Below are 21,148 nucleotides of genomic sequence, written 5' to 3'. Positions count from 1 at the left end.
TGTTTTTTTTAAAGACTTTACTTAGTTCCTAGATTTTTAATTCCCCCCTCTTTTCTGTTTTTTTTTAACGAATGGCATTTTTAATTTAAAAAAAAGAACACAAATTTACAGGAAGCAGCTGAAATACCTTTGCAGTAAATATGCAGAAAAAGTACTACATACTGTCAGAAAGCTGGTGTAGTTGAGAGGGCAGCAAACTGAAGAATTGATGGACGAGTGCCTCTTGTGCAGAGATCCTGGCCTGTGGGCAAACTTTTAACATTCTTGTTACCAAATCTTCAACTCCAGATTCCCGTCCCAGCCTAGAATACAAGACAAAATAATCAACACTGGACCAAGAGCTTGGAGCCATAAGGCTAAGAGTCAGGCAAATGGAGAAACACACAAAAACAGGCTTCATGCACAACAACTGAATGGTTTTGGAAATTCTTTACTTGGAAATTGGTCCAAATCAGTCCACAGCATTTCTGCCTTACCGAATTTTTAGGAGCGGAGGAAATGCAAAGCTTCTTGATTGCATTTTTTATTTGGCCTAACTACCGGCCCTAAAGTCAGTGTCGCCAGGGTGAAGATATTGTGATTGTTCAGCTGTACGTATTCTAGGGTTGCCAGCTTTGGGTTGGGATATACCTGGAGATTTGGGGGTGGAACCTGAGCAGGGTGGGGTGGGGGAGAGGAGGGACCTCATTAGAGTACAATGCCATGAATCCAATGTTGGGTGCTCCTGCCCCTACGGATATTTTCTGCACTTTCCAATTGTCCCTTGACTCTCTGTTGTTTATTGTGGTTGCTAGCAACACCCTGAATGGGTGCTGTGATCATCTCTTTTTCAAGCTGAGACATTCGCACAAAGGCAAAGCAAAAATCCCTTTTTTCATTGGTTGGCTCCCTATTGTGGATTTTTTGATCTGCAGGGGGAATGTTGCCACCTGTGGTTTGGGAAATACCCAGAGATTTGGGGGGTGGAGCCAAGAGAGGGAAGGGTTTGGAAGGGAAGGGACCTCAATATGCCACAATGTCCTACAGTCCATCCTCCAAAGCAGCCCTTTTCTCCGGGGGAAATGATGTCTGCTCTCTGGAGATCAGTATAAAAGTGTGAGACCTCCAGGCCCCACCTGGAAGATGAGAACCCACACATGAGTGTGGAGACGCCCAATACATAGAATCATAGAATCATAGAGTTGGAAGGAGCCATACAGGCCATCTAGTCCAACCCCCTGCTCAACGCAGGATCAGCCCTAAGCATCCTAAACACGACAGGACCAGTATTAGGTATTCTGGCCCACATCTGTGACTAGGACCCGGGCCAAGGCTACACAGATAACAGCAGGCAAGATTCGTAATAGGCCAGAGAAGGGAATGAATTTTATACACCCCCCCACAGTGATGCCCTGGGCAGACCCCATTCCTCTCTCTCTCATGCCACTGAATGGCTGCTGTTCATTTCTTTGGACAAATCCGTAGTGCTATGCTTAGGAAGAGCACTGTGGTGACAATGGAACCCCCACCAGGACTACAGGGACCCTGAGCCTTGACAACAGGGCCACCCGCGGGGGTAACACCTCCAAGGGCCCTCGAAAAGTGGAAGCTCTCCTATAATGTCCTATCACTGGGACAGGCATAGGCTTGGCACCTCCAGGGTTGAGAATACGTGGAGATTTGGGGGCTAGGGCTGAGCAGGGGAGGGTTTGAGGACCGGGAGGGGCTTCAAGTGGGCTATAATGCCATGACGTTTGCCTCCCAAAGTAGCCACCTTCTTCTCTGTCACCTGGAAATCAGTGGTAAACCCAGGATATCTCCAGCCACAACGTGGAGGTTGGTAACCTTAGCTAGGCATTTTGCCAGCAAGACCATTGGCTATTTGTCACTAATGGGTAAAACCTTATCCACACATGAGGCAAGCACCCCCAAATGCTCCTCTGAGAGAGGGTGACCTCGTATTCCTCAAAGGCTCTGCCAAAATTGGCTGATAGAAAACGGGGAGGGCTGATCTAGAGCAATCAAATGAGCAGGAATTCACCGTAGCCTGATTTCTTAAAAAGGAGACTCCCGGGAGTCACCTGGGGAAAGCTCATCCCTGCCAAAATGCCTGCTTGCCAATTTGCTTCCCCAGAAGAATCAGTTCCTGCTGACTTCGTTTTATCATTACCACATTTTAATGTCTGTGTGTTCTTTTTTTTAATCCTTCATCACTTTGCAAGTTGCACAGGGCTGAAATGACAAACATTTGCTTTGAAAGTCTTCCTTCCTTCTATGAACGGGCCGTTCCTGCTGTGCCCCGGAGGTCGGCCACTGATGTAAACACCTTTCATGTCCCAAATGTGGGAGTGTGGGAGTGGCCCCTCCCGCAGCCCCGTCTGGCAAGCCAGGGCCCACGGCCAAGGGGCGGCTTCTGGGGAAGGAGTGCGAGCAAACAAACAACGGCTGCTCTTGAGTTTTACAGCTTTTAAGCTGCTTGTTTGTTCAACGTGTCGGGTGGCCCATTAGGAACCAGCCTGGCGTCTTTCTGCTCACACCCACCACAGCTGGCGGTTCCCTCCCCAGTGACATCACGCTGGCCAGGATCTGCTTCAGCTCGTCCTCCGTCTCCAAGGCCAGCGCAGGTCAAACTGGGCTTGGAGTGGAGAAGGAGTGATGGGACCCACTGATACGCAGAGGGCCCTGGTGGGATCCTAATGCGATGACGGACACCTGAGCTAATGGCACGGGAATCCAGAATAAGACCTTCAGATGCAAGGCTTGCTTCTAGTGCTGCCAGTTCCAGGTTGGGAAACACCTGGGGAATTTAGGGCCGGATCCTGAGGAGGGCAGGGTTTGGGGAGGAGCAGAACTTCAATGGGTGCCCGAGGGTCCACCTTCCAGAGCAGCCATCTTCTCCAAGGGAACTGATCTCTGCCACCTGGAAATCACTTGTAATCCCAGGAGATTAAGTATTTAAGTATTTGAAAGGTTGTCACTTGGAGGAGGGCAGGATGCTGTTTCTGTTGGCTGCAGAGGAGAGGACACGCAGTAATGGGTTTAAACTTCAAGTACAACGATATAGGCTAGATATCAGGGAAAAAAATTTCACAGTCAGAGTAGTTCAGCAGTGGAATAGGCTGCCTAAAGAGGTGGTGAGCTCCCCCTCACTGGCAATCTTCAAGCAAAGGTTGGATGCACACTTTTCTTGGATGCTTTAGGATGTTTAGGGCTGATCCTGCGTTATAAATGCAAAACAAGCCGCCATAAATGAAAGGGGGCTGAACGCGTGTGCATAAAGATCAGTCCTCCGACTCTTGGAAACAAATCCTTCCACAAAAGGGCGTAGGAAGCAGACTGGCCACATAACACTCAAAAGAGTGACGCCAGACCAAAACAGCTCGAGTCACTCTGTTGAGTATTGTGCTGCCAAGCTGCTTTTGGGCTATCAGCACTCATCTCATTAGATAAGATTGCAGCTAATTTTCAGTGGGGATTTCTGGCACACCGACGGCGGCAGAAGCCAAAACGAGTTCCACAGGCTCACACTGGCAGGAGGGGCTCCACTCTGCGCCAAGAATAAGAAGCCACCGGGCCATTTTGACGGTTCCGAGTGTGAGCCCACAAGAGAAAGCTGGCTTTGGGATGTCGCGAACAAAGGATAGAAAAACAGAGTTTTCAAAGTCAGCTGGTCTTCTACTAATCAAATGTTTGCTGCTAAATGTTTGCTGAGAGAAGTAGAAAAGGTACTTTCAGAATTAGCCTTGGGAGAAAATGGAAGAGAGGAGAGGAGAATCACGTCAGCTGCTTTGGATCCACCCTGGGGAGGATAAATGAATAAATAAATTATAACAGTGGTGTGGACACAGTTTTGGATTCCGACAAGTTAACAAGGCTGTCGTGTTGTATTTTAGCACTAAAAACAGTTTTTCTTTCCTGGCTCACGGAATATACGTGGGATCGGGGTTGTGTCATAGGCTCCAAGCCCCATGCAATGATGCTTCCACACGAGCACAATTTTCTGTGCCATTGTCCTCGCTCCAAGACCCCTGCAGCTACCGTTTCCCCCTTTGTCATTTTTAAATATTGGGAACAGCTTGATCACTACAGCAATTTATAAGATTATAATCATCTATTGCCATGATCTACTTGTTGCCAGCTTTCATTTATTTAAAAAAAAACAAGTTTCTGGTCATTTTCACTACAAAGTTAAAACAAGAAATGTGCTGCTTCCCCTTATAACTTCACAAAAGGACTAAATACTTAATTTTTCTTTAAAGGAAGTTTGGCTATAGTAAACTGTAGCAATAGAGTATTCTACTGCTATAATGCTGTAGCAGTCCAGAAATTTATCTTTTAAATCACTCCAGTTTGCAGAAGTGAGGGGTGTTGGGACTTTTGAACTAGGTCTTAGGTCCCTCCAGAACATTAGAACTGAAGAGTAACAGTGCATTTTGAAAATATGCAGTCAGTTATCTATGTGGATGAGGCACAGGTATAGACTCACAATGCTTTGAGGTTTAAAAGAGAGAATGTTTACTAAGAAAGATTATTTACAAATAGATGCTATATCCATCTGCTTCAGTCTCCTTACTGAAGCAGAGTACAAAAGCTTAAAATATGGTTACAAATAAAACACATTGCAAGCCTCTATGGCTGTGCTGCAAGCAGACTACATCCCACACATCAACAGATGGAGAGAGAGAGGTGAGCCTAATGGCTGCTCCTTGCTTCTGAGCACACACTGATCTGCTCTTCATGAAGAAAGAGGAAGTGGGTTGTGGCCGGCTTTTGAAATGTGGTGCTGGAGAAGACTCTTGCGAATCCCTTGGACTGCAAGGCGAACAAACTGGTCAGTCCTAGAGGAGACCAGCCCTGACAGCTCCTTAGAAGGCCAGATCCTGAAGATGAAGCTCAAATACTTTGGCCACCTCATGAGAAGAAAGGACACTCTGGAGAAGAGCCTAATGCTGGGAGCGATTGAGGGCAAAAGAAGAAGGGGATGACAGAGAATGAGGTGGCTGGATGGAGTCACTGAAGCAGTCGGTGCAAACTTAAATGGACTCCAGGGAATAGTAGAGGACAGGAAGGCCTGAACAGGAACCCTTCTGCGTTTACCGCTGCCCAGGAGAACACTGTGCCCACTGACCACAAACAGCCCCCTGACACTGACACTCCCCTCCCGCACTGACACTCCCCTCCCCCCAATGCCTACAGTTGCTTTTAGACCCAAATGCTCCATGCCCCACCCTTGCCTGGTTTACAAGCTGCACACCTCCTCCTCTTCCCTCCTGTGGGTTTGGCATTGCCCTGGTCCTCCTCCAGTGGCCAGAGTCTCTCCTCAGCATAGGAGACAGCAACTGGCCTGTCTTCCTCCACCACCTCCCAAGTCTCCAGTCTGCACATGCTCTGTAAGAGCTTCAGGAAAGAAGCCTGATGCTGGTGGGTGGTCTCCCAGCTACCATCATGGGGCGTTTCTGTCTCACCTCCCTCCATCCCCGGCCAGCCTACTGGCTGAGGGATCCATGCCTCAGAGCTGGGTTCAGCTCCTCCCGCCCACCTGTCCTTTTGCTGCCTTACTCCCGACAGGCCATGAGAGAGAAACACAACTTCTCCCACCTGCACGAGGACACACAATTGGGTGTCCTGTCTGGCTCTTTGCCAGAGTGAGTGCGGTGGGCCTGGGTCTCCCTCTCCCTTAGAGGCCATCAGTGGGCCAATGGTCTTGCCTGACGGCAGGGAAGGGTAGGGAGGCTCTCCCAGCCCCACAACTGCCAGTGAAGGAGGACCTCCTGGGACTGCACCTGGGATCTTCTGCATGCCAGGCAGATGCTCTGCCCCTCCCCATTTCCCTCCTTCTAGAATTCCATTTATTTCTCCTCCACAGAGATTCCTCTGAAAACAAAGCTTCTCTCCTCAGAAGCAACTTCACAACTTCATGCAGCCTTTCCTCTAAAACACTCTGGGTTGTTGCCAGGGCTGGGCTTGTTGTTGGTTGCTTCCATCTGCTGGCAGAAAATAAAAAAGCCAGAAGGGACTGTTGAAAGAGGTTCATTTACATCGAACAGCAAACAAGTCGAAGTCTTCAAAGTTCCTCCTGAGAGTCTGTGCATTTGTTTTCTTTTAAAGGACCTTTGAGTGCTTTTTCTTTGAGGTTGTCTAACTACCTGTGAATAACTTCCTTCCTGTTCATTTCTCAGCAGAGGGACTCCTGCGTGTTGCCCAGGATCCTCAGCAGCCCCAAAGGCCTACAGATAGCGAAACAAAAGAGTCGTATCTCTTCCGTTCTCACTTGGGAAATGGAGCGGGGTGGGGTGGGGGAGCCCTCTCCCCCATGGTGTTCTGACACAAATTGGGCTCCCACCAGTTTTCTGAAGGATATTCCCCAAAGCAGCTGTGTGCCTGCAGGGAACTAGAAAAGATGTGTCACTGGCAACCAAATAATTCATGCAATGGTGTTCCCTATTTCTGTGTATGAGCACTGTACTGCAAAGAAAGCTCACAGAAAGTTGATTTGTTCAAAATGTGGCAATGGGGGAGAATTTTACTGATACCACAGACTGCCAAAAGGGCCCCAAATTCAATGGGGTCTAGACCAAATCAAGCCCGAATTCTCCTTGCTTGGTCCCATTATGAGAAGGCAAGATTCCCTTGAAAAAACAATAATGCTACGAACAGTCGAAGGGAGGGGAAAAGAAAATGACCCCATGGGATGCCCAGGATTTCAGTTGGCAAGGCCTGAGCAAGGCTGCGAGTGATAGTGTTGGATCTGTGGGACACTCAGCTCCAACAGCCAAACAACTCTACTGGAGCCAGAAATGCTGAACACCAACAACTGGAACTGGGGGACTTTGCTACACATTCATGACTCCTGCCAAGCCACTTGATTGGTCCTTAAGTCTGTTCACTGATTGGCTGTAAAGCAGGAACTGGCCAATCCCTAACAAGGGTTTGGGATCTCAGGCTCAGACCCGAGCTCCTGGTCTCTGAACGTCCAGACAGAATTTGACAGCACTTAACACAGGCTCCCCGTTTAGCTCTAAGCCTTGGCACCAAATGAGACAGAGACTACTAGTTGGAATGCCAGATGAAACGACGGCTGCTGGGACGGCCTGTGCCAGGCGATGATGTTGACCAGTGGGCAAGTCGTCCCTCAGGGATGCTTGTTTGCCACGACCGATTCATTTACTAAGCAGTCTGCAAGACCCTCCCTGGAGCAAGAGCCTTCCGCTGCGCCCCACTTTCCCAAAAGAAATCAACGCTTTGAACCCAAAAGCTGCTTGTCCTCCTAGCAGGGAAAAGAGGCAGCTACATATGTTTGCCTTATTAGAGTTTGCCCCTGATGACTCCACCCAGGACAGGGCCTTCAGTTCTGGAATGCACACAGGAAACCTCTGGGCATGAACTGCCTCGTTCCTTTCACACTGACCCCTGAATGTGATGGGCTGCCACGAATAAACCAAAGCTTTGGTGGGTAGATTCTTACTCAGACAGGCGACGTGCATGTGGGTCTGACGGGGCAAGGGAAACTTTATCCGATGTGTTCTTGGACTGTGTGCTGAGAGATCTGTGCATGCAGCTGGTGATAGTTTCCAAGATTCCCCTTGTTCCTCTGCCTTTTCTGTTCGCTGATAGGAATCCTGGTATGACTGTGGCTAAATTTCTGGCAGCAGTGGCTTCTGTTCTTAAGATAGCCCAGGCCAGCATAACCTTGTCAGATCTTGGAGACTACCAAGGACATCCAGGGTTGCTACATGGAGGTAGGCGATGGCAGACATCACTGCCTCGAAGACACTATGGGGCTGCCGTACGTTGGCTGCTTAATGGCACTCCCTACCCCCACCCCCACTTCTGTCCAGACTGCTGATTGTTGAGTAGAGAGCTCACTTCTTCAGATGTTATGAGCAGGGAATCATTCTAGCAGAAGGAATTTGTATCTGGAAATCATTACACGTAAAATTACAGGAGGTGCATAAAATAGAGGGGATTGCGATAGAGACTTAGTGGGAATCCCATCAAAGCATCTTTCAGCATGTGTAAAGAAGGAGAGTTGGGTTTTATACCCCACATTTCAATGCCTGAAGGAGTCACCCTGTGAGGCACCCTGTGAGGTGGGTAATGTTGTGAAAAATCTATTCTCTTCCTGCCAAACTTGTGTACATGACAAACCAGAGTCAGGCCTGGGCCGGGCAGCTAGGAAATTTACATTTGAAAACAGACCATTTGACCTACTCTGCCTGTCCCACTAGTAACAAGATTAAACAAACAGTTTAACCCTTTGACTGGCAGGCTGTGGCTGGCTCTTGCTAAACGACAAAGTCCAACACGTGAGGCTGAGAGAGCCCGGATATTCCTGCTCCGTCAGAACAGCTCTATCAGTGCTGTGGCGAGCCCAAGGTCACCCAGCTGGCTGCAGATGGAGGCACCTGGCTTGCCAGATTAGAAGCTGCCACTCTTAATGACTCTGCCACGCTGGCTCTCTGGGAAGGATCGAACACATAATAGAGGAGGTTATGGAGCTAGCAAAACCATTCAGACAACATCGGGTAGCCATGATGGGCATAGGAGCCTCAGTCCTCTCCACAAACAGAGATGAGGTGCCAATTTCAGCATGTCACAACAAAACAATATATTACAACCCTAAAATCTCAACACGGCAGGAAGTAATTTCATTTTGGCTGAAGCAGCAACTGGTTCAATCTTTTCCTATCCTTGATCCCAGGAATCTAGATTTCAGCTTGTCTAATTCTGGCACATCCAGGAAATGATCCCACTCCTGGCCTTTGGGAGCCCAGGCAGAATTTAGAGGGGATTTAAGTGTCCTGCATTTCGTCCTGGCAAAACAAACACCGACATTAAGTGTGCCCAGCATGAGAGCTTTGGGGAAAAACAGTGTTAAATGAGTTTAAGACGTCTTCCCTTCCTAAACAGTAGAGTAAAAAAAATGACCAAAAAGCAAACAAGCAAAAGAAGCAAACCACCATTTTGCACGGGGGACACATCTCAGCGCTGCATCTGCTCCAGCGCCGAAATCTGTCCTTGTGGGGGACACATTTCAGTGGGACACCTGGTATACTACTGAAATCCCCCCCCCCCCGAAAACAAAGCAGCAGCAGAATAGATCCACCACATGGCGGGGGGGGGGGGGGTGAAGGAATTCCTTAGAATCATAGAGTTGGAAGGGACCTCATGGGTCATCTAGTCCGACCCCCTGCACCATGCAGGACACTCACAACCCTCTCGCTCATCTACTGTCACCTGCCACCCCCTTGAACCTTCACAGAATCAGCCTCTCCGTCAGATGGCTACTGAGCCTCTGTTTACAAATCTCCAAAGATGGAGAACCCACCTCCTCCCGAGGAAGCCTGTTCCACTGAGAAACCGCTCTAACCGTCAGGAACTTCTTCCGGATGTTTAGATGGAATTTCTTTTGAATTCAGGTTGAGAAATCCCAGGACATTTGAGGAGATGGAGCCCAGAGAGGGCGGGCAGGCCTGGGGAGGGTTCAGCCACATAGTCCTAAAGCACTACTGTCTATAGATCAGCTGAAGGAGCAGAAGATCTCCAGGCCCCACCTGGAGATTGGCAGCCCTGTCTCGGCCTCAGCCTGTCTCCGTAGCAATTTGTCAAATAAAACGAAAAAGGTAATTATGATTTGACCACATTGAGGGTCACACCCCCTGTCATGGTTGCTCTCTGCTGGGGGCGGGAAAACACTGATGGCGACAGCACGGTGGCATCCATTTCTTTTACCAAAAGATGGCAGACTCAAATGAGCAGCCGTGTCGGTCTGAAGTGGCACAATAAAACCAGAGTCCAGTCGGGCACCTCTAAGACCAACAAAGGTGTATTCAAGGCGGGAGCTTTTGAGTGCAAGCACTCTTCCTCAGACTAAGAACTGACCATCATGACAGTGGGAATCTATAAGCAAAAGTTAATCTTGTTACATTAGTAAACTGTGTCACAGATGGCAGGTCACTGGCAGCCACGTGCCCCCCACAAAGTCAAGGCTCTCTGACGTGGAAGCACAAACCTGGACTAGGTGGGCATTTGGCTGCTCCTACGTCCCACTTTGGCCCATGGGTTCCCAGTTTTTTTAGACAGCCACGTGCTGATTTGTTTGGCTTCCGACCGCTCCTGGCTCTGGCTAACAGCTGGAGACACAAGTGCTGGATGACTACGGGCAAACGTCTCATGCAATTAAGGAACAGAAGATTAGATCCCAGAGAAAAGGTTACCAGATTAGCCTTCCTAATCTCTTCTGCTGTTCCTCCCTAATATATTTTCAATCTGACCTTTAAAGGGAGCAGCTTTGCAGCTTTCATTTCCCAGCAAGAACTGATTCAGGCCTTCCCAGCAATCCGTTCAAAGAACAATAAGAGGGCATTTATCATGCCTTCGCTGGAGCTGCATCCAGGGCAGGAGGGCTATGGCATTTCCACAGTTGGTTTGAAACAACAGCATTCGGTGACTGGGGAAATGTGATACAACCCCCCCCACACACAAACTCATGCTAGAGGGTATAAGAACCATTGCCAGATACGCATGGAATGTGTTTGCGCCAGGGTCAAGGGCAAAGGCAGCCCAGCCCCTCCTTACTTAGGCCCACAACATTTTGTAAGATGTTAGTAGGGCTGCCAACCTCCACAGTTAATCACAGGAACCAACTATCCATTCCCAATATCAGAGAGGTCAAAGTTCCCCGGGAGAAACTGGCTGCTTTGGAGAGAGAACTGTGTGGCATTTTCTCCTGCTGCGGTCCCCTCCCTTCCCCAAACCCTGGCCCCTCTAGGGTCCGTCCCTAAATCTCCAAGAATTCCCCAGCCCGGAGGTGGCAACCGTAGCTGTCAGAACGCTTGTATTTTTCCAAAAATCTTCTTTAAAAGCCATATCTGACAAAGGGGGCATCGATTCTTCAAAACGTATGCCCTGAATCTCTTTTGATCTCGATACTGGACTCCTCTAGTGCAGACAAGCATGGCTGCCCTCTGAAACTATCCGTAAAAATCAAGATGGCCGCAGCTCTAGCACACAGGATCATAGAGTCATAGAATCCTAGAGCTGGAAGGGACCTCCTGGGTCATCTAGTCCAACCCCCTTGCACTAGGCAGGACACTCCCAGCCCTCTCGCTCATCCACTATCACCTGCCACCCTCTTTGGAGGCTTTTAAAAGGAATAATTAAATACAGCCACCATTTCTGACAGCAAAGTCACTACAGATTCCTTAACCCAACGGAACTAACCCCTTAATTTTGTTCTGATGGCTACAGCTCAGGTGGGATAGACGCAGGTCAGTATAAATTACAGCTTTACAGATTCTTGGGGTTGTGTATGCAGACCGGCTGAGGACCGAGGTTGAGGTCCGAGGCAGGATCAAAATCCAGAGCCACCGATTGTCTGTACGCAAGCTGGTTCCTCTGTGGGAACCGGTGGCCTCATATCGGGTAGTTGCAGCCGGGTTGGTTGGTTCGCTGTAGGATCCACTGGGGATCCAGTCAGTTCAAACCTTATGTAAACAATCACCCACAGGCACAGGTCGACCCATTGTTCCTCCTGTGTATATACTGGAGGGCTTGCTCGTGGGTTTCGTTCTTTGTATTGTCACCAATAAAGAGCTGAAAGAGTCCGGCGCCCCCGTGTCCCGTGACCCACAGATCTAACAACTCCCCCCTAGCAATATGCCACCTGGGATTCAGGGGAGCTAGAGAAATACTTAGACAATGAAGCAGGATGACGCTCTTCAAGATGACTGCGCTCTGGCACATCTCTGTCCAGCAGTAGGCAATCACGACCAACATTGTGTGCCAGTGAAGTATCTTCATGCTCTAGAACAGGGGTAGTCAAACTGCGGCCCTCCGGATGTCAATGGACTACAATTCCCACAAGCCCCTGCCAGCATTCGCTGGCAGGGGCTCGTGGGAATTGTAGTCCATGGACATTCGGAGGGCCGCAGTTTGACTACCCCTGCTCTAGAATTCCCCAAATACTGCAGCGCTTTCACCTTGGCTGGCCCTCAGAGCTACTGGAAGGGGGAGATTCCCTGCTCTAAGCATCTGTGTTTCCGCCAACTGAACGCAGGCAACAAAATGGAACCTGTGTTATTACGCTGCCTAATCTGCGAGGACATTTCTTCCATGCACCTCAACCCTGTTCCATCCAAGCTCCCAGGACGATCAGGTCACTTCCGTACATATCTGCTCCTTGCAGACCGGTCTAATGGAACCACCTCTAAAGGGGGCAGATTCTGTGCTGAGGCTTTGCCATAAAACAGCAGACGCCTCACACCTTTTAATAACTTTTATGTATAATCAACTACACTTACCAGGCCCTGAATCTTTGTAAAATAATCTTATATTTGCACGCAAATTGCGCTAATAAATTACTGTTGGTTGATATTTCCATCATAAAAGTGTATGAAAAATTCCTCACCTCCTAGGCAGACCCCCACATTTCATGATTTTAAAAAAAAACATGACTTAAGTTTCCTAAAGGTTATATTGTCTCTTCTGTCCAGCAGGACGGCGTACGGCTACCCTGATTTTGTTTGAAATGGGAGGAGGGCAGGAGCAGGGAGAAAGCAACACGTTCTCACTTCACCCCGGTTTGATTAATGAGTCTCAGCTAATTGTGCGAGAAAGTTGCCAGGTCTTTGCCATGCAAGTGCGGAGTGATTGTTTGGCCAATCACATTCAGCATGTGAAAATGGGAGAGGTTTAGTGTTCAAGCACCGGAGCCGAAAGAAGGCCATTTGGAGCGAGGCACAGAGAAACACCCACTTCTTTGAAAAGACGTTACTATGCTCTGCTAAACCTGTAAGCTTCTGACTAAAAATGCCGCCCTCCCCCCCTTCCCCACCGCCCTTTCTTGTCTCTCCTGGCTGGTTTTCAGACAGCTCCATCCCTTTTCCGTCTCCCCAAGCAAAAGCAAAGCACACTGGCCTGCATGCAGATGGAGGCTGCTCACATTTCAGAGGTTTTAATATTTCACTTTTATATTGATTTTGCAGAGAAGGGTCCTGCTGAGAGCTGAGAAATTGGGCCTGTCATTCCCTCCACCCTGCCTGCTCTGACACTTTGGGTATATGACTGAAAGGTATCCCAGGAGAAAATATTAAACAAAAGGGAAGGGAAGGGGGAAAGAAGCCTGCTTTTCAGAGGATGTTGCTCAGTCTGCCCACATCAAAATCAGATGCCACTGTCCCTTTGAAGTCCAGGACACAGAAGCCTCACCCAGTCTACACAGGGGAGAAAAGAAGCCAGCTTGATAAATTACACATGTGGCTGTGCATTCACACAATACAGAACCCAGAGTGATTTTGCCTTAGCCACATGACAATCTGGGGCAGAAGGTTTTAAAGAACCAGTTTGAGAGCCAGCTTGGTGGAGTGGTTAGGAGTGCAGACTTCTAATCTGGTACACTGGGTCCGATTCTGCACTCCCCCACATGCAGCCAGCTGGGTGACCTTGGGCTCGCCACGGCCCTGTTAAAGCTGTTCTGACCAAGCAGTTCTCTCAGGGCTCTCTCAGCCTCACCCACCTCACAGGATGTCTGTTGTGGGGGGAGGAAAGGGAAGGCGAATGGAAGCCGCTTTGAGACTCCTTCGGGTAGAGAAAAGCAGCATATAAGAACCAATTCTTCTTCTTCTTCAGTAATCTCAGGGCTCTCTCAGCCTCATCTCCCTCACAGGGTGTCTGTTGTGGGGAGATTAAAGGGAAGGTGATTAGAAGCCACTTTGTGACTCCTTCAGGCAGAGAAAAACAGCGTATAAGAACTACTACTACTACTACTACTACTACTACCACTACCACCGCTACTTCTTCTTCTTCTTCCACCTGTTGCCTCTTAACAGTATGTCACCCTTGCAGAATAGAGGCAGTGTGCCAGTGTGCGAGAGCTCAAAAGCAAAATGCAACACTGTGTTAGCCAAAATCCAAATTCATTTACCGTAATTAGAAGCTACAGCATGCAAGATAACATTGCATGCTTGCTCCTGCTGACATAAGCAAGGTTTGGAATCCATTAGAGAGGCAATATTAGCTGAGAAGCACTGCTGCAAAGTTTCTTCACATTTACATACACAGACTAGTTTTACATGCAAGATCTAACTGCAGGCCAGGCCCTGTTTAAATGAGCAAGGCTTAGAAACCATTAAAGAGGAAATATTAGCTGTGTGTATGTAATTAAGAGTTTAGTGTGGTTCATTAACCAGCATGAGACGTTGGAGGGTGGTCCTGATAGTAATATTTGAGGCTAATATGCAAGAAATAAAGAGCCTCTTGTGGCGCAGAGTGGTATGGCAGCGACATGCTGTCTGAAGCTGTCTGTCCATGAGGTTGGGAGTTCGATCCTAGCAGCCGGCTCAAGGTCAACTCAGCCTTCCATCCTTCCGAGGTCGGTAAAATGAGGACCCAGCTTGCTGGGGGGTAAACGGTAATGACTGGGGAAGGCACTGGCAAACCACCCCGTATTGAGTCTGCCATGAAAACGCTAGAGGATGTCACCCCAAGGGTCAGACGTGACTCGGTGCTTCCACAGGGGATACCTTTACCGTTTTTTTAATGCAAGAAATACCAAAATAAATCATTCAAGTGCAAATTAATAGCCCTGGCTAAATTTTGAACAAGCTGTATTATAATATGAAGATGTCGGCTCTGTTATTATTTGAAGTTTGCTAAAAAACAGTTCATATTAAAATGGACCGTGATATGTTGTAATGGCATGCAGGGGTAACAAACTTCTGTATATTTTTTAGTTGGTTTTCACACTAAGCAGAGCTGTGACCCACTTATCGGCACACGCCTTATAAAACTAGTATGTGGCTTTGACTCTAAGGAGATTCGTCAGCCCATGTAGAAGAGAAGGATCTTTCCTGTTATAAAGTTCTAGGCTTGAATCTCACGAAGGTAAAAATATATTTTGTCTATATAGTGCCAATTGGCCACAGCTTTGTGCCTGTGTTGTTGTTATCACTGGTGTTGTTTTGACATTCTAGCTGATAGCAAGGCTTGAATTACTTCTTTTGAAGAAGATAATTGGAAAAGAAAATTGGCAGACTGATGAAGATTTATTGAAATGGTCTTTTATCTAAAACTTCGTCTTTGAACTTTTATATTTTGGATGCATTTCTTTATCAAAAGTTGCAGCATCAAAGAGTTATGTGATAGAAACACTAAGAAGACAATTGTCCAATATAAGGTTTCATGTAATGTGCAGTTTGGAGAATGTTTTAACATCTCTACTTATATATTATTATGTGGCATGTTGTAGGCGCCTAATGAAATGAATTTGGATTTTGCCTAACACAGTGCTGCATTTTGCTTTTGTGGCTGACATATTTACACTGTGTACCCTTCTTGGTTGTTTGGCAGTGTTCGTGGGCCAATACCACTAGCTTGGGAAATTTCTGGAGATTTTGGGGCATGGCCTGGGGATTATTATTATTATTATTATTATTGTTATTAGTAGTAGTAGTAGTAGTAGTAGTAGTAGTAAAATGGGCTGTGAAACGGGCGGCAGGCAGGCGGGTGTGAGAGGGCTGGCTGCGGCTCCTCCCTGCGCTGGCAGCGCTGCTGTGGGAGGCTCCCTTTGGCCCGAGCTCAAGAGAGTGGAAAGCTCCCCCCCCCCCCCCGTGGGCAGCGACAGGGCTTTACAGCTGGCAGGAAGACTCCAAACTCCCCCCCCCCCCCGGGCTCCCTCCCAGCAGGAGTGTACCTGTGGGCCGCAAAGCCCTGTCGCTATCTCCCTCCTCATGGGTGACAATGGAGGCTGCAGCCACAAGGCTTCTAGCAGGCAAGGAGGGAGGGTGGGAGCTGGAGGGGGAGGGCCAATCAGGGTGGACCTGGTCAAACAGGGCCCCGGACAGTCTCCTCCCAGGAGGCTGCTTCCCAAATATAAGGGAGCGAAATAGTGTTAAGGATTTAATTTATTTCCTGCCACTCCCGAGACCGGCTTGTGTCAGTTTACAACATCAGATAAAAAACCCATTAAACCCCCATGAAAACAGACCAGAAAAACACAGAATCAGATACATGGCAGAAAACCTCCAACTCCCCCCACCCACCCCCTATCCCTACCTCAGGAGGGAAGGAAAGAGGTCAAGATCACAATAATTGCTGTTTAACACCAGGGGGGGCCGTCAATCTTCCTCACTGTCCCCGGTCTCAACCATAGGACTGGCGGGACAGTTCAGTTTTGCACGGCTTACGGAACGCGCGACAGCTCCCGCGGGACCCACAGCTCACCCAGGGGCTTTGACCTCCAAAGCTGCCATGTCCTCCAGGGGGACTGATTCTTGTAACCAACTGATCAGTTGGGATTCTGGGACAGTTACCTTGTTTCAGTCTCGCTTTGGATTTCTATTGGATGCTGCAAGGTGACCCTTTGCTGGATCCTCTATGGAAAGGCAGCCAATGAACCCAGCCAGTCCATGGGGACCCCCGTCCCCTGCCTTGTGCCATCCCATACTGCAACTGTGTGTGGTGTGTGGTAAGGCTAGCCTTTTTCAAAAGGAAACGGGAGAGACAGAACCCACTGGAGGGACAAACTCTGGGGCCCATTCCGCACAAGGATCAATGTGGCAAATTGCTTACAGAAAGAAATAATGGAATTTAAAATAGTGGAATTCGGCGTTCCGCATAACTGCCTTTGTAGTGGAATCCAGTTGCGTTTCAATCGTTTCCCACAAGTTTCTGGTCTCACCAAAAATCGCTAGAAAGGAAGCGATTTTTCCATGCTTTGTCCCGCCCCTGGCCGTCAATCAAACGAGCAGCCAATGGGTGGTTGTTACCATGCTCCGGAAAAGCCCCTTTGCCTTTAAGAACAGTTTAAAAGAAAAAAGAAAAACACACGTTGCAACGAATATGCCTTGATTCCTTGATTCCTCCTAACGTAGAGACCCATCTAGCTGGCAGCTGACATGTGAGCTGCTGTTTCATCGTTGCCACGCTCCCCCAAATGAAAAAAAAATCCCCCCCCCCCCGTGCACGGACGCGATTTTCGGCCAAAAATAAAGGGAACTTGCAAATGGGGCAGTATTGTGCTTTGTGACTTAGGGGAGCTGTAAAGCATCTCTGTGGAGGGACTGCAGCTGGAGAAGCCTCGCTAGGTGAATGAAGGCTTGCCGGCTCATTGTTCTCCACTCGCTCTGTAGTGAAATAGTAGCTTAAAGTCTTGTTCCTGAAACTTTGGTTCAGGCTTCGGCCCTGCAAAATCTTTAGTGGGCCTTCTGAGAAAGTCTTTGCTCTCATAGTGTAGGAATGTAGTGCCAATTAGGTGCACCTGTGCCCTTGAGAAGCTTCACACTATTCGCACTTACTGATAAGACAATTGGCTTCAGTTGTTTCCAATTAACTTGTTGTGAGAAATAGGCCTTGAGTGAGAGGGGTCGACATTACATCATCTGATTTAGGATTGGCTCACCTAACTTGACATTAGTAACCCTATTGGTTAATTAATAAATTGTTAATTTGGATATGATTGGCTTTTGTGCCCAAGACCCCACGTGGGGATCAGCCATAAAGGTTTTGTATTGTAACATCTTATTGTGCAGTTCAGATTTTGGGAAAACCTTTGTCCGTGCCTTGTGAACCTGCAACTTTGAAATTCTGTCTTGTCATCCTTCCATTCTTGTGAGTATCATGTGTTAGCTAGATATACTGTATAACGTTTTTGTTTTCTCACTGCCAGTATATAATTATGTGTGCACCTTAATAAATATCAACTTATTTTTTAGAACTGTGTCATTTGATTCTGAGACAAGCTAAGACGAAGCCTAGCCCGCCTAACTTGGGCCATACTACCAACTAAGACTTTTGATTGTGGGACTTGTCCCTGGACAGGTTCAAGTTCCCAGGTAATTCCCTGATAGGCTTCAAGACTGCCTCTGGGTCTTGGATGCCTAGGGACCCGTTCAGAGGTGGTGGCAGACCACCGACCAAGGAGGATAGACTATCTGCCTTCTTGGGTTTTGTAACTGTTTTGTTTTCTCGTGTGCCATCCTGTTCTCTAAAGTCTGCGGACTTGGCTTTGGGGAACTGGGGTGTGACCACACGCTCCAAGAAAAAAAATGGCAATCGCTTCGCCGGAAGTTCAGAGGAGAGAGCCAGGGGGAGGGACCTAGCTGAAACCGCAACAATGGTAATGCACAGAACTTTTTCGAAACTGTTGCAGATTGTTTGCAAGAGTGTAGCGCTTTCCAGAGGGTGAATCCACTTTTGGGGATTTCCCTGGAAGCGCTACAACGAAGCGCTTTTCGCGGGTCTGTTTCAGGAGTGTGGCAGATTGTGTGCGACGTCGTGCATAACTGCAAATTAGTAACGTTTACAATTTGCCACACTCCTGCTACATTTAACTTGTGCGGAATGGGCCTGGAAATAAAGGCCTCCAGAGGGGGGGCTGTAGCAGGAAGGTGGCTAAAAAGGCAGTGGAGTAAGAAGCAGGAACTTGGGGAAACCAGGCCGCTGGCCTCCCTGTGGGAGGAGGGAAAACAGCCATTAGGCCACCAGCGTGACATCCCTTCAGGGGGAAACCCGCATAGAACTGCTTCCAGAAGGGGAGCCCAGGAGATTTTTAGTGGTTATTTAGGAAGCAGTGATGGATTTATTTGTGTGAAAGCAGTTTTAGTTAGTACTCCTGGACTGTCTGCACTCTGAAGTAGCAGCCAGTCTGTTCCTACCTGGGCGGCAGTGGCGAAGCTTTGAAACTCCAGGCCAAGTTTCCTCTGTTGGGACTCCCAATATCTGTACAAAGGCGAGATAGAGAGAGAAATCAATATTGCTTCTATAAACATGCATGCACTTTCTATTCTGGGCCTGGTTTACTTTTGGAGAGAGACTCTGAAAGCTTTTCGTATCAGGTTAGATGGGAATAGAAATCTACTTGATTGGCGGCTCTGACAGGTGCCTTTTCCAACAGATCTGTAGGAGCCCCAAACCACCCCACACTTTAGTTACCACTAAGGTTATCCCCTCGATAGCAGGACTGCCAGGATGGGTGATTCTCTGCAGCAGCAACTCCCCCGCCCCCAACGATAGGCATTCTGAAGCTGTGCACTGCCGAGGCTGTGATCCAAGCCCCTGCTGTTCTGAGATGAAAAGGAATAGATAGAAAGCGGATCTTCTGACAGGTGTTCGAAAAACAATTCAGGCCACAATTCAAAGCCGCCGTGGGCCTCAGCCATGCTGCATCACGATGAGGCAGTCTGATCCACCACAGGACTCTGCCCTCAAGCAAACAAGTGCTTGCCAGGGAAAGCGGGCAAAATTTCCCCCACTCAGATGAATGCAACATACTTTTCTCTTTGGTACTGGAATTACAGCTCTTACATAACTATAGTCAGTAAACTTGTACTGCAGTTCTGTGGATCTGAACTGATTCTAGTATTATCAGCCTCCAGGTGGGGAATGGAGGTCTCCCAGAATTACAGCTAAAGTTCAGACTACAGAGATTAGTACCCTGGGCTGCTAAAGATGGTGGATTCTACAGCATTACCCCCCACTTTGGTCCCGCCCCTCTCCAGACCCTACCTTCGCTAGATTCGACTTCAAAATCTCTAGAAATTCTTAACCTAGAGTTCGCGACCCTAAATGACTCAAATAGGATTTAAGAGAGATAAGACCTTTTATTCGGTACATGTAAAATCACAGTTGACTTATTGGGATGGATGTGGAAATTATTTAGGAGTCTAACGTACCCAAATGTCATCCACGTAAGTCAACTGTTTAGAATGGATTTAGGGAAGTATATTTCATGCTGCACACTATATACAAAATAGTTCCTATGATGTTTATACAGAAATACCTGTGCTCAGCCACGACACTCAATAAACATGGGGCAGTAGCTCTCTCTCTCTCGCAGCCTAACCTACTTGACAGGAAAAATTGAGTCCAATAGCACCTTTAAGACCATCAAAGATTTGTTCAAAGTGTGAGCTTTCGAGGGCAAGCACTCTTAAAACTTTGTTGGTCTTAAAGGTGCTATTGGACTCAATTTTTGTTGTGTTACTTCAGACCAACACGGCTACCCACTTGAATCTATTTCACAGGGTCATTGTGAGAATAAAGAAAAAAACGTTGAAATAGCAAGCTCTCCATAATGGATAAGGTGGAACAAAAACAGAATATATGGTAGATAAACAATGTGAAGGATTCAGACAAAATTATATGCTGGGGGATTATTAATAACTCACAGCGTGGGTAGTTTGAGAAATAGGGGTCCAGTTTTATCAGGGGCTTTTTAGTGTATCACAACCTGCTTGATTACTTTATCTTTTTAATAGGTGCCTACTGGATTGTAATTTTATTTAAAGATCTTTGGTCAATATTTCTTAATGTGCTGCTGTATATTGGACATATGTTGAAAAAGCAATAAATGCATTGTAAAACAGAAGGTTAAAATACAGGCCACTTATAGACACAGTACTAATACCTAGGGATGGACACAAACCAGGAGAACACAGTCCAGGTTGTCTCCTGAACCACAACCCAGCTTCTCTGTCAAACCAAACCGGTGTGGGAAGTTCATGAAGTGGGGTTTCCCCCCAGGGTCCTACAGGCTCCAAAATCACAGGACATCCCTGTCTCTCCTCTACTTGCCCACCAAGGTTGGTAAAGACTGGACTTGTGGGTCCAAGTTATAGACACCCAAAAGAGGCAGTCATCCTCCCACCCCATGGCCAGGGGCATGACCTGCAGACCATACTGGGGTCACCCAGAGAGGAAAAGGAATGAAGGGACATGGGGATGGATGACTAGAGGCCATGATCTAACTTCACCATTTCCAGAGCAAGGTGGCCCATCAGGGAGAGGCTGACCTTCAGGAAATCAGTTTATCTCCCGTGGCCAAGTCCAGGCAGGATTGGTAGGGGCTGAGGATGTCTTCCAATGGGGAGAACATCTGCTCACTCTGCATGTTGGTTGGAGGACAGGAAAAGATTGATGGCTGCACCAGCAGGATGACACTCTGCACTGATAGCAGAGAAAAAGGGTTGTTTCTTTTTAATAACCTGCTTCTCACTACCAGAAGAAGTCTCATAGAATCATAGAGTTGGAAGGTACCCCCAGGGTCATCTAGCCCAACCCCCTGGACAATGCAGAAAATCACTACTACCAGCCAATCCACTCACAATCTGCCTACGTTCATAAAATGGGTATTTTAAGCCTCTGCTTAAAAACTTCCAAAGGAGAACTTACC

The 21,148-nt window shown here is 47.8% G+C and overlaps 1 protein-coding gene across 1 annotated transcript in view; it reads right to left on the bottom strand.

Moving 5' to 3' along the window:
• CDK15 (cyclin dependent kinase 15) overlaps nt 1–21,148 on the bottom strand; it is a 68,951-nt gene that overhangs the window by 20,166 nt on the left and 27,637 nt on the right. The window contains exons 9-11 of the mRNA XM_077324189.1: nt 18,633–18,696; nt 16,696–16,769; nt 163–409 (exon numbers count right to left, since the gene is read on the bottom strand). Of these exons, the coding sequence (XP_077180304.1) occupies nt 163–409; nt 16,696–16,769; nt 18,633–18,696 (385 nt within the window). The remainder of the gene's footprint in view (nt 1–162; nt 410–16,695; nt 16,770–18,632; nt 18,697–21,148) is intronic.

This window comes from Paroedura picta, chromosome 2 (genome assembly GCF_049243985.1).
Source record: "Paroedura picta isolate Pp20150507F chromosome 2, Ppicta_v3.0, whole genome shotgun sequence".
In the NCBI taxonomy this organism is placed as follows: Eukaryota; Metazoa; Chordata; class Lepidosauria; order Squamata; family Gekkonidae; genus Paroedura; species Paroedura picta.
This window is presented reverse-complemented; position numbering and strand designations above follow the sequence as displayed.